General features: G+C 34.0%; 1 protein-coding gene across 2 annotated transcripts; it reads left to right on the top strand.

Moving 5' to 3' along the window:
* Positions 1-859: 859 nt before the first annotated feature.
* lim2.4 (lens intrinsic membrane protein 2.4) lies at positions 860-13,501 on the top strand. 2 transcript variants are annotated; one of them, XM_021468047.2, is made up of 6 exons: positions 922-971; positions 3,705-3,918; positions 4,117-4,188; positions 10,930-11,079; positions 11,209-11,343; positions 13,200-13,501. In XM_021468047.2, the coding sequence occupies exons 2-6, from the start codon at positions 3,744-3,746 to the stop codon at positions 13,259-13,261; spliced, it is 594 nt and encodes a 197-aa protein (XP_021323722.1). In that variant the 5' UTR covers positions 922-971; positions 3,705-3,743; the 3' UTR covers positions 13,262-13,501. The 2 variants fall into 2 exon arrangements, with proteins under 2 accessions (NP_001002407.1, XP_021323722.1); NM_001002407.1 differs by lacking the exon at positions 4,117-4,188 and having other exon boundaries at positions 860-971.
* The last annotated feature ends 705 nt before the right edge of the window (positions 13,502-14,206 follow it).

The raw sequence follows: 14,206 nt of genomic DNA, 5'->3' as shown, positions 1-14,206 counted from the left end.
AATTAACTTTCAGAAAAGTTTAAATTAACTACACTCATTTCATTTGGTACAGTTGACTGTTTGGTTTTACAGTGAACATTGAATAAGACAACATTTATATTCATAACATAATATTTCACAGTTTTTACTCTATTTTTGATTTGATAATTAGCCTTGGTGAGCTTATGAAACATTAAATGATCCTTAGCATTTTGGTCACACTTTAAAATAAGGTTCATTAGTTAATGTTAATAAATGCATTGACTAACATGAACAAACAATGAACAACACATTTACTACTGTATTTATTCATGTGAGTAAATGTTAGTTAATGAAAATACAGTAGTTCATTGTTAGTTCATGTTAACTCATGGTGCATTAACTAATGTTAACAAGCATGGACTTGGATGTTAATAATGCATTAGTAAATGTTCAATTATGATTAATAAATGCTGTACAAGTGTTGTTCATGATTAGTTCATGTTAGTAAATGCATTAACTAATGAACCTTATTGTAAAGTGTTACCGCATTTTTTAAAGACATGTAGGGTATTTTAAAAAGAAATTCTGTAATTGAGTAAAGGGAAACATTGAGTTTATTGGATGTTAAACTATAGGTATGCATGAGTAGCCACACTATGGCCCCTGTCAAAGCAAGTACGCAACTCAGCGTTTTGCATTGACCGATGCACCACAGCAATCCTTTGAATAAGTGCGGCTACAGAACAGTCTACTCTTTAAACAAAAGGAGGACCATTGACATCATGCATACACACAGCGAAAAGTCAGACACACACCAGGGCCCCTGCTCCAACCAGTTCAAGTGTATTTGTTTCGGGGACAGAGGAGCTGGCATTTAAAGGATTTTGCCACCATCAACAAAAAAGGCCAACAGTCCATTTCTCTTTTGCCTCTTAACCTCTCTCTCTGCCCTCTCACTCCCTCTTTCCCCAGAGGATAAGCAAAGAGGGATTTGCCTCAGAAGCAACAAGGTGAGCCTAAAAACTTGTATGACTTTATGTATGTTTCCTTTATTTATTAATATATTCGATTTAATCCACCAATGCAGAATAAAGTTGGCAGTTATTTGATGATAAGCATGCGTATTACAGAAATGTTTACTCTATATTTTATAGTTTAGATGTCTCAGTTTTTAGGAGATTTCTCAGTTTTGACAAGTAAAAATCCACTGGAAATTTTGCAACTTTGAGTATTTGTAGTGTTTTCCTGTACAAATCTCGAAACTATTTTAAATTAAAACACATTTTACTTGAAAATCATAAGGATTATTGTTAGCTTTTGAATCTTGTTTCGTTAAAAAGAAAATGTAACTCCACAATATGAATTCATACATATTTCTTTTCTTACTGTTGTGAAAAAACAAACAAATGTGTTTTCTTACACTTTTGATACATATTCTGTCTTGTGTTAAGCACAAGTTCACTGAAATTTAATAACTTATTAGAAAACATTTGAATGTAACTTTGCTATTCATGTATATAGATCCTGACTATTGTAATTATACAGGAAATAAGGTCATGTAAGATAATAATTTTGTATTTTTTTACTTTTTACAGTGTGTTTTTAGGCTTCTTGTACAAAGAAAAATAATAACAAAACAGATAATATGTATCGGATACAAGGAAATTTATATCTTTTGTAATTGGTATTATTTTAGGGTTTTTACCTTTAATTGATAGAACAGCAGAGAGCATAAGCATGGTGGCAGATAGAGAGGGGAAGGATCAGCACCTCGAGGAGGAAATCAAACTCGTGTCGCCATGTGTCAAAGCACTAACCACTATGCCATTGGCCCAGACAAGGAAATATCTTCAATAAATAATACAAAATTATATATATATATATATATATATATATATATATATATATATATATATATATATATATATATATATATATATATATACAATTTTAATCCCTGTGCACGGTCAAATTAATTACGCTTTTGTTATGTTAGGGATGAAAACATCCACTGAATTAAGCTGCTGTAAAAAAGCATCAGATAAATAATTTTTTTTCGAATGTTTTTGCATAAATCTGTTAATCAACCTCAGTCCTGATCAAAACTACTATCTTTTTTTTTTTTTTTTAATTACAGGATTTTAACTCGTTTATAGCCATATTCACAAATGATATCATTGTTTTGGTGAAAAAACACACAAAATGACATACTTTCAATATAAAAAGTAATTGTAGGCTGGACTCTTTTTTTTAAAATCTTTTATCACAGTCTTGGACACGTGAGGGATTAGTAACAACTTTGATGCATTGTTATATTCTCATTTTTTCTCCCTGATTTACTGTTGGTGGCTGTTTTTGCCCTATTGACTTCCATTATAACCACATTTGGTGGAGCATAAATGCTCAGTTTTTGTTTTTAGTTACTTCATGTAGTTCAGAGAGCTGAGATGCATATTTAGATTTTCTCCTCACAGACACATACTTTATTTTCTGTTACACTCCAAAGTTCTGTTACACTTTTTTTTCTTTTTTTTTTTTTTTTTGCACAGGCCTATTTAAAGGCTTAATGGTGCCAACTGATGATCAACATTAAAAACTACAAATTGTACCTCTTACCAATAGGGTAAACCACCAACAATCAAAAATGCTCGGTTATATGGTGTGATGGTTTTGTAATCAAAAAAATGTGGCCATAACGGAAGTCAATTGGGTAAAAACAGAAACCGATAGTCAATTAGAGAGGAAAAATGAAAATCAATAAAAAACATTGCATCAAAGGCAGCGTTGTTTCACATGTCCAAGACCGGGAAAAAAGGTAAGAAAAAAAATCAAGTCCACAATTGTTTTTTATTTTGAAAATATGTAATTTTGTGTGTGTGTTTTTTTTTACCAAATCAGTGACATCATTTATGAAGTTGGCAATTAAATAGTTAAAATCTTGTAATTTTCTAAGCAATTTAGAAGTTTTGATCAGGGCTGAGACTGATTAACAGATTTATGCAAAAAATATATTTATTTATCTGATGCATTTTTACAGCAGTTTAGTTTAGTGGATGTTTTCATCCCTAACATAACAAATGGTAGTATATTTGCCCAGAGTCTATTGTTGAAGGTTTTTAAGATTCAAAATTACCCTAGAGTGGATGAAAAACATCCCCAGCAGCACATAAGGGTTAAATTGAATATCTTTGATGTATTAATAGTAATGTTCAATAATGGTAAACAAACTGAATTTGGAAAAAAATAATGTAAAGTGTATACTAATATTTAGCCTTTTTTATTTAGCAGTGCATTTCTTTATGCATTTTTTTATTTAGAGGTTGTAAGTAAAACACAAAAAGTACAAAAAAGTACAAGATGTAGATTAAAAATTATAACCAACTTTTCTACTTCAAAATTCTAGTTTCAATTCAATGTGTTGCTTATCATTTCTTTGTGAAATCTATTCTTTTTTAATGCATTTTAATGCATTGTAAAGTCATTTTCAACATTAAACAGTAACAATAACGACAATTGCCACAATAGAGATAAAAAGAAACGAAAATAAATTATTAAAATCAAAAAATTGAAAATACAAAATGTATTTAGAATTTCTAAAAAAGAAAAAATATATATATAACATAAAAATAAAAGAACAATTACCTAATAATATTGATCGTAAACTTGAAATATAATTATTTTGCCATGTATGAAAACATGTACAGCGTGCCATACAATACATCTAATTTCTCTTATGTGTTTAGTGTATATTTCCTTGCTGCAAAGTCTCAGCGTGTGTCAGGATGTACAGCTTTATGGGCGGCGGTCTGTTCTGTGCCATTGTGGGCAACATCCTCATAGTGGTCTCCACGGCGACAGACTACTGGATGCAATATCGCCTGTCAGGCAGCTATGCCCACCAGGGCCTGTGGAGGTACTGCATGGCCAACAAGTGTTACATGCAGACAGCAAGCATAGGTAAGTAAATTTATTTTAAATCAGTGTTCAATTTAAAGTCAGATTTAGTGCCACTGACAACATTATTAAAATAACCGGCACCTGCATTTGAGCGTTTAGACCATTTGTTGCCTATAGATGGCAGTGGTTTGTTGTTTTTAAAGAGCTCTATGCATTGGTTTGTGCTGTCTGAGCCTTGCACAGTCGTATTCTGAACAGGTGCTTCAAAGTACCCCTTGTCTCATAAGATGGCATCTGAGATTACAGGAGCTGTACTGTGGTTCGTTCAAGGTGAATCTGCAGGGACTGTTTTTTTTTTTTTTTTTAAATTAATGGCCAGATTTACTAAATGATGTGTAAAATATGCAAGTAGAGTAAGATGGTAATTATGTATGTAAATATATATATATATATATATATATATATATATATATATATATATATATATATATATATATATATATATATATATATATATATATATATATATATACATAACTGCAAGCTTCACTAAATTTTGCACCATTTGCTTGATATATATATATATATATATATATATATATATATATATATATATATATATATATATAAATCAAGCAAATGGTGCAAAATTTAGTGAAGCTTGCAGTTTCGCTTCTCACATTCAGCAAGAGCCCACTTAAAGTAGATATGTATTTAATTGATCACAGAATTTCAAAGTGTTTTAAAGAATTAGTTCATCTGAAAATTAAAGTTTTGTTATTAGTGCTCACCCTCAAGTTGTTCCAACCCCTGAGACCTTTATTCATCTTCAAAACACAAATTACGATATTTTAGATGAAATTTAAAGAGCTCCCTCATCCTCCATAGACAGCAACGTTCCTGAGATGTTCAAAGTCCAGAACAGGCAAAAGACATTGTCAAAACGTTCTTTGTGATGCTCCAAGAACATTTTTGTGCACCAAAATACCTCAGTAAAAACAACTTTGTTTGAAAATAGCTATGTAAACTTGCAGTTTCGCAACTCGCATTCAGCCAGAGCCCACCTTAAGTATGTCACGGTCGGTGAGGGGAAAAAGGAGCGAAGACTCAAGTGCAAAGAAATAATGGGTATTTATTAATAATAAAATAAAAATAAAAGGCAAAACAAAACTACCCCGAGGGGGAAAACATTAACAAAACACACAAACTTGGCTGGGCTGACAAGACAAGACTGGAGCAGGAACACAGAGGGAGTGTAGACAACGAACTGGCACAGGACTCAAAACATGAGGGGATTTTAAAGCAAAAAGTAAATTGACACAAACAGGTGAACATGACAAACTGATAAGGAGTTAACAAGGAGGGTGGGACTAGACAAAAGACGGGAGAGCGCATGACACAGAGAGACAATAGGTGCGTTCGACAAGAAGCTCAGCTGCAGCCGGTGATCAACGAGAGCGCAGGCGGGGGCGGAGTTGAAAACGGAGGCGTCAAGACGGACAGCTGGACACTTCGGGACTCAAAGTTGCTGCAGTCATGATGACCGATCACATGGCGTCATCATAATTTTTTAGTTAATTTTATTTATAACAACAAAACATTTACAAATAAAACAGAATACAGTCTCTATAGTTCCTTTTTAAACAACAAGGGAGAATTATGAATAAAATATAGAACAAATGCATAAGAGAAATAAGAGGAAATGAGAGGTTAATATAAACATAAAAATGAACAGGTCTATAAAATAAAGCAATAAGCACAAATTCTTGGAGTTAAACATCAATCTCTAGGCTAATACTTCTTATTTGAATATGCTAAAAAAGGGTTTACATATATGTACATTTATAGACAGGCTATAAAAATTTCCAATGTAAAAAGCAAAACAAGGTGTTTTGATTAGGTCTTAATAAATGAGATTATTTTGGATATTGAAAGCATTTAAAAAAAAGCATTTTAATCCAAAAAGATTGTATTGAAAAGAACAAAAGGTAAAATAAGTGAGCTATGTAGAAGTTTCCCAGAAAGAGCAGGTAGCCTTTAAACTGCTAGACAGGACATAAAATATATATTTATATTATAATAATAAAACCATTTTATAATTATTTAATAAAATAGTTCTTTAACTTAATTTGTTAAGAGAGCTTTAAGGTGGCAGGATAAATGATGATGATTATTTTATTTCAAGTCTGTAAGACTTATTTGAGTTCATATTTAGGTTATTCACTAAAATATACACTAAAATATATCATTTAAATCGTTCATGGAGATGAATGCAGTAAATAGTCTGTAGAAAAAAGTTAAAAATAAACCTGTGCAAACAAGCTAACCTTTTTAACCAGATTATTTAACAAAAGATGATTACTGCAGTAAAATATTTGTAGCCTTTTAATAAGCAAGATGTGTACAGGATAGAGAGGGTGTGAAAAGTGAATTGTTTGTTTTGAAACTTTTGAATCGGAATTTGTCCAATTATAAACCAGAAATACACGTGTTTGTTGTCATGTGGTGAACTCGGCCAATCGTGTAATATTGGTGTCGTCATCAGAGCTCCTGCAGTCGCTCTTCAGAAGCTGCACGGTCTGAGTTTGCCATCTGATCTCGGAGCGCTGTCGCGGTACTTTGATGCCACATGTGACAGTCACGTGGCGTCGGCTCAGCATCAATCCGGACAATATTTCTAACGAGCATGCACCGCTTTAAGACAGATTTCGATCGATCTGCGCAGCGCTGCATGAAGTCGAACGCACCTAACACAAGCCATGCGCTCACATAACACAGGACAAGAACATGCGGCCAATGAGAGAACTCATTAACCGCATGTTCATGACAAGACAAACACAACACTGAAGCACACAACAAAAGCACGTGACCACAATGTTAACACCAAGCCACGTGCTTTGACAAGAGACGCAAGACACAAGCACATGATGAATGAAAACACTCACTGTGCGCTCACACACGCAGCGTGCATGCTTCATCCCAGCACCGACCAAAACCGAAACCAACAAGACTGAGACGCTGGGAATGAAACACCACGCTGCTGACAGACGAAAACACAAACACGAGTACAAGAGCGCACGCGTCTGAGGAACGCAGAGCGTGCGCGCGGCCGCATCAAGCAGGAGCGCGCACACTCTGCGTACACCCACGACGGCGCGTGCGCACACAGAGACAGAAACAGGACCAGACATGGGTAGTGTCCGAGCTCTGCCACCAAGCAAGAATTTACAAGACCAGAGTGGCAGAACCCTGACAAAGTAGGTATGATCACAGAATTTCAAGGTGTTTTAAAGAATTAGTTAATCTGAAAATGAAAATTCTGTTATCAATTATTCACCCTTATTTCGTTCCAATCCCCTGAGACTTTCATTCATCTCCAGAACACAAGTTAAGATATTTCAGATTAAATCAGAGAGCTCCCTCATCCTCCTAGTCCAGAACAGGCAAAAAGACATTGACAAAGCATTCCATGTGAAGCTTCAAGAACACTTTTTGCACCCAATAAATACCCAGTAAAAACAACGTTGTTTGACAATAGCTATGTTACCATTCACCTATTTTTTTTGCACAATTATCAACTATTAAATGGAACTAGCAAAACATGCATAAAGTAAAAAAATAATAATAATAATAATTCATGCAAATGGTGCAATGATTTTCATTTTTTTCTCTCTAATTTACTGTTCATAGCTATTTTTGCCCCATTGTATTCCATTATAACCGCATGTTTTTATTGCAAAACCATTACACCATATAATCATGCATTTTTGATTATTTGTGGTTTTCCCTGTTGGGAAGAAGTACACATTGTAGTTTTTACTGTTGATTATCAAAATCAAAATCAAAGAAATGGTGCAAAATTCAGAGAAGCTTGCAGTTCTGCAACTCGCATTCAGCCAGAGCACACTTAGATATTTATTTAATTCATTACCAAATTTCAAGTTGTTTTAAAGAATTAGTTCACCTTAAAACGAGTTTAAGCTATTAAATTCTCACCCCCATGTCGTTCCAATCCTCGGAGATCTTCATTCATCTCAAATACACAAGTTAAGATTTTCTAGATGAAATCAGAGAGCTCCCTCATCCTCCATAGACAGCAACGTTCCTGAGATGTTCAAAGTCCAGAACAAGCAAAAGACAATGTAAAAACATTCTCTGTGATGCTCAAAGAACACTTTTGTGCACCCCTCCAAAAACAATACCCCAGTAAAAACAACTTTAGTCATGTGATTTAGTTTTAACAGATCATGTGATAACTAAATTGGACATGATTGAATGGCATTATAGGCAAACCAGCGTGCTACATCTGTAATGTTGTTTTGGTCATACTAAAATTCTTGTGGATTTTTGGGACATAAATGCTCAATGTGCTGCAAATTGGCCTGTTCTAAACAGATATAAAAAAAAAAAAAAAATTAAAACAAAGCCCCCATCCACCCCCTTCAAAACCTTTTTCATTTACAAAAACATTTTTGTTCTAGATTAATTAACTTTTCACCTCTGCTTTGTTATTTTTAAAAACTACATAAATTTAAAAAAAGCCATCTCCTTTGCTTAGTTATACAATAACTATGAAATATGAGTTCTACAAGAATGGAAAGGCATTGCATATTGCTATAAATCCTTAGGAATTACAAAACACACAAAAAAATATGAAAAAAAAAAACTAGCAAACAAAATATTAAATCTAAATGTGTGAAAATTATGTTTGGGTTGACATCATGAATAAATACTTCCTGTGAAAAAGCCATTATCAGTCTATGTTTAGAGCGTCTAATGCCCACTTAAAAACCACTCGTCTTCACAATGTTCTCCAACATACACTTCCTTTTCCAGCATATTGACATTACTATTACATACAGTATAATACACTTTAATATAGTATTGTACAAAAACAATATAGTAATTACTCTGAAATTACTTTAGTATTTTTTTAATGTGATCATCCATTAAAACTTTATTAGCTACAGTACACTGGCTTGGTGAATCAGTGGCTAATTCATACAAACACATACCTGTACATTATTACAATATATGCCAATAAGGGTCATGTACATTATTGTGAAGTAAAATTGTAGCAAAATGTATCCATATTGTTTTGAATGAGAAAAAAAGGTATCTAGGCCATCCCTAGTTTTCAGCTGCTCTTTAGAAACAATCTCAGAAACCATACGAGAGAGGTGATGATTTGTTCATTTTTATTTCAATGAATTATTGTAAAGTTTATAAATTCTCAAAATTTATACTGTATCTCATTAGTTTTTATAACCAGAAGTTGTGCTGAGCAGCGTTGTGGCATCTTTAAAAAAATCTATTTTATTGTGATAGTTGACTGTTTCAAGATGGCGGATGATGTGGCACATCTACGACCAATAAACCAAGATTACAAAAAATGTGGCTTAGATATCGATCTGCAAAGGATATTTAACATCTAGGCGGTTTGTCTCACTGACTAAAGCTCAAAAGGTTTATCAGTAGTTCGGCAAAAAGCGTTTTTGTTTTTTTTTGTACGGCCTAAAACGCCTAAATGTACATAATCCCGCTTACTCAACACAATGTGAAGTTTATTTATAAACTAATTTCAAGAGGATGACGTGCTTAAGATTGTTTGCAGCCGGTCCCGCATTATTCAATTTATGGTTCGCAGATCAAACGATTACTAAGCCATTATAAATACCCTAGGTTCCATACAACAGCCCTCTTCGTTTTGAAGAATCCCCCCTTCCACCCCTACTCCTCCTCCTTTCCTAGATGGGTGGCATGGTTGCCCAGTGTTTAGCACTGTTGCCTCACAGCAAGAACAACACTGGTTCTAGTCCTTACTAAGCCAGCCGATGTTTCTGTGTGAAGTTTACACATTCTCCCCGTGCTCACATGGGTTTCTATAATATAATAATAATAATAACTTAAGTTAATTGACTAATCCATATAGGCACTATACATGCACCTAGTAAGTAGTTATCTCTTAAGAGCAATCACTATCTGTTCAATAGCTACTACAGCGGGGGAGTTCTCGAGATCTACCTAAGCTCAAACTCCCCTCTTGCCTTGCAAATGGTAGGGAGCCCCAGGCTCGAGGATCTTGAGCTCAGGGCTCTCTCCTGGAACAGCATGCCAAACAAGCTTTATAATCAATTATCAGCTAAGTGTGAACTCTTGAACTCATGGCAATTCTGAACTTTTTGATTTAGTAGCTAATTCATATAAATCTGTAATATCTCATTCATTCAATTTAGTACGATTTGCTTATTCCATAAAGATGTTTAGGTTTAGGGGTTTAAAATCGTTCATTTTCGTACGATTTGTACAAATTTTTATAAATTAGCGTAAAATACTTACGTTTTGTCGTGAGAGCAGGCTGGATTATTCCACAGTTACTTACCACAAAAGTAATCAATTAGACACAAAACATCGCTGAGCTACAGTACTTCACTAACTTGTTCATTAAAAAGTTAAACTTGCAAAACGAAAATCGTCTAAATGCAATCTACTCTAACCTGCATGTTATTCAGTCACAAGATGGCGCCAAACACGAACAGCTGACTAGCAGATAAATAATTACGCATGTGAATATACTGATTAATGCTCAAGATAATTCGTATTACCCCAATGAGCTTGTGTTATTAGTTTCAGCGGATGTTATCTGGGAATAATATACCATGGAATGTCTTGACAGACAAACCAAAACTAAGTACAGTATTTCAAAATATCACCTTGTTTTTTTCCATAAATGTCTGCCATAAAATAGGTTAAGACTTGTGTACCACAGTAAAAAACATTTCAGATATTTGTTGACCAGTAGATTGCAAAACGTATATTGCATGATTTATTATTAAAATCTCTCCTCCCAAAAAATACAAAAATCCTTCTGGTCAGTCAAAACAACACAAACAACAACAACAAAATACAGTAGGCCTATATATATTTTTTATTTTTTAGAGGTTTGTACTGATAAAAGCTGTAAGTAAATCTGGCCTTAAATGTAAAAAAAAAAGAAAGAAAAAAAAACAGACAAACAGTGTCAAGAGTCTTCACTGCTGTTTTGTGATCATTTTTTGTTTCTGTCCCCAGCATACTGGAATGCCACACGTGCGTTCATGATCTTATCAGGAATGGCGTGTTTTGCGGGCATCATGGCAGGCATCCTCTCGTTTGCTCACTTCTCTGCCTTTGAGAGATTCAGTCGTTCCTTCGCTGCGGGAATCATGTTCTTCATCTCCAGTAAGTCACAAACACAAGCACAATGAGTCATAGAAAGAGAATCTGATGCAATAATAGCCAAAAATCAGATATTGATGCTCCTACTCTCTTCAGTTTATATATTTAATCAATGGTTTTGCTCACACACAGCTTTCTTCGTGCTTCTGGCCATGGCGATCTACACCGGAGTAACCTTAAGCTTCCTGGGCAAGCGATTCGGAGACTGGCGCTTCTCCTGGTCCTACATACTGGGATGGGTGGCTATGCTCATGACCTTCTTTGCAGGTGACACACTTAGACAGTTATTTTACGGGAATATATGGGAACACTTAATTTTGATGGTCCATTTGAGTATTAGTGGGCTGTCTGCTTAATTTCTGTTGATACCTCTCCTTCAACAGACATTTAATTTACTATAAGAAACTTTGCAAGTACACACTAACACTAACCTAACAGTCTACTGTTAATCTAATGAGAATGACTTGGCATGTAGCTGCAATGTAACTTAAATTCAACAATTGGACCATCAAAATAGTGTGACCGAAAATATTGACCCATTGAAGATGTTCTTCAAATTTCAGAACAAAGGAAAGTTTATACGGGGTGTTAAGAGCTTTGACTTTTAGTGCTGACTATAGAGTGTCTTAGGATGTGGTTGAAATGACTTCGATGGACTTCATGATATTATTTTGTCACAAAAGTGAAACAGGGAAGTGTGTGCAAGACCTATCTTAAATTACACTCTCACATGTTCACTTTTACACTTACTAACAATACAAATATAGGTGTGCAAAGAAAAAAAATCCCGCTGCATGATTAAGCCAAATCTATTATGGCTATCATGAATAAAGTGAAATGTTACAGTGAATGAAAAGTGTGAATTATGTGCATTAATTTTAGACAAGCATGTTGCATCATATTTCTTGTTTTAGTATACTGCAACATGTGTGAATATGTGCACATTTTTCTATCTAAATTTGGTGGTATTCACACTTGTCATGCTGCTGTTGATGCAATTGTCAAATGTGGTGCATGATGCATGCTATTTCTTGCTATTTCTTCTTTTTTTAGAGCCAATCTCACTCATTTCTAATCTTATGAACACAATAGCCAATCAGAGACGTTTACATCAGTAAAATAGGGGGTTTGTTTTGTTAAAACACTCTCAGAAATATATGTCATTGGAGCACCTAAAAGGTTTATATTAATACCTCAAGAGTACACATTAGTACCTAAAAAGTACAAAAGTGTTCCTCTTAAAATTTGTAGGAACTAATATATAGTTTTGAGGTACCAATATGGACCCTTGAAATACAATTGTGTACCATTTAAAAAAGGTACCACCCCAGTGACAGCTCTCATACTTTTATTTCTGAGAGTGTATGATGTTAGACATTCATCAGTCATTATAATTTGAGTTGTTGTCATTACTATATACTGTAAAACCCAACAGTCAACTTTATCAAATTTAATGAGTGTAGTTAACTCAAAATTTACTGAAAGTTAATTCTACTCATTTGAAAAGAGTTTTGAACTCAGTGTTGAAGATGAGTTTATTAAATACCTCATTACTTCAACTTAAATGGAGTAAGTTGAAGTAATAGATTCATTTTTTATAACTCAAATGGTTTGTTGCAATCGGTTTCCTCAAATGGTTTGAGTTGCTTTAACTTATTGGGTTTTACAGTACTCAGTTGGTTTGAGTTCCCTTTATCAGGTTTTACTGTGCTCAAATTGCTTCTTTTACTCAAATAGGTTAAGTTAACAGTACTCATTTGGATTAGTTTTTGAACTTGAATGGTTTGTTGCAATTGGTCTCCTCAAAGGGATTGAGTTACCTTAACTTTTTGGGTTTTACCATTTAAATATGTACCATAAGTGAACATCATATAATCCTTGTTGGAATATTTGGAATAATAAATCCCAATGATGAGGAGCTCTCTTTATTAATTGTAGTAAATATGGTAGTTTATTATTCAATGCATTTGTTTCATTTTTAGGTTGTACTTTAAAAAACAAAAAACAACTACATATATTGAATGCTTGGCGGTTCATTCCGCTGTGGCGACCCTTGATGAATAAAAGTCAAAGGAAAATGACTGAATATTGAATGTTTACAGTTTGAAATGTGTCTTTTGCAGGCATATTCTACATGTGTGCCCACAGAATGTATGAATCCAGGAGAGTGGTGGGAAGTCGCTAATCTGAAGAAAGAAAAACTGCGAGCAGCATAATTTAGCAGATACACGATGAATGCCTTATAACATTATGCCTTTAAAGCACTGCAAAAACACACTAGCATTTCAAAAATAGCATTAACATTTTTTTTTTTTACACAAGCAAATATATTTGTATAATCCTGCACAGATAAATATACCAGTCTTCACAGATGTCTATTTCACTTTTCATAATTTTTTTCAATAAAACTCTTCATCAAATCAAACCGATTTCTGTGAAAATCTGTCTTGGGGCACTGCGATAAATTGACTGCAGAGTGCAATGTTATGTAACTGTTGTGGTTTATAAATGTCAGTCTGGCAGATGCTTTACAACTTGTAAGCATCTATTTCACCATGCGCCCGCAAGTATGAGACTTGCAGTGTCACGCTAATTACATAATCAGCGAGCGTTGCACATCCTGTGTTAAACACGAAAGATGAAAAAATAACCAAGAAGAAAAAAGTTACAGATTCAAACAGGGTGCACTTTTAGACCAGTAAATGTGTATTAACATTGGTATTTTATTTTTTGTTCATTTGTTTGCCGGATATTTACTTTATTGTGGCTCATTTTCATCATCACAGTGCTTTTAAATCTTAAAAATGTAGATTTACGAATTATTTTTTGTCCAACGGGCAATTTTTTTTTGTCATGGCTAGTCTCTTACAGACAAACATCACTAGTCTCTCTTTTTCTAACCCTATAAACTACATCATGTATGTTTGTGTGTCGATACCCTGCTGCAGTAATTCTTGTTATGCCAGTAAATATATAGTACTGTTTCACTGACATCACACCAGGGTGAGCTGATTTCTGTTTATAGGAGTGGATTTTAGATGGTCTTCTTTTCTTTAAATATCTTCTCTAAGCACAAAGGGGAAGGGAAAACGGAAACATATTTACAGAGAATGCATTCATGGGTCTGTTT

The sequence above is a fragment of the Danio rerio genome, chromosome 19, assembly GCF_049306965.1.
Source record: "Danio rerio strain Tuebingen ecotype United States chromosome 19, GRCz12tu, whole genome shotgun sequence".
NCBI classification, from domain to species: domain Eukaryota; kingdom Metazoa; phylum Chordata; class Actinopteri; order Cypriniformes; family Danionidae; genus Danio; species Danio rerio.
The sequence above is the reverse complement of the archived record's forward strand: the minus strand, read 5'-3'. Positions and strand labels throughout refer to the sequence as shown.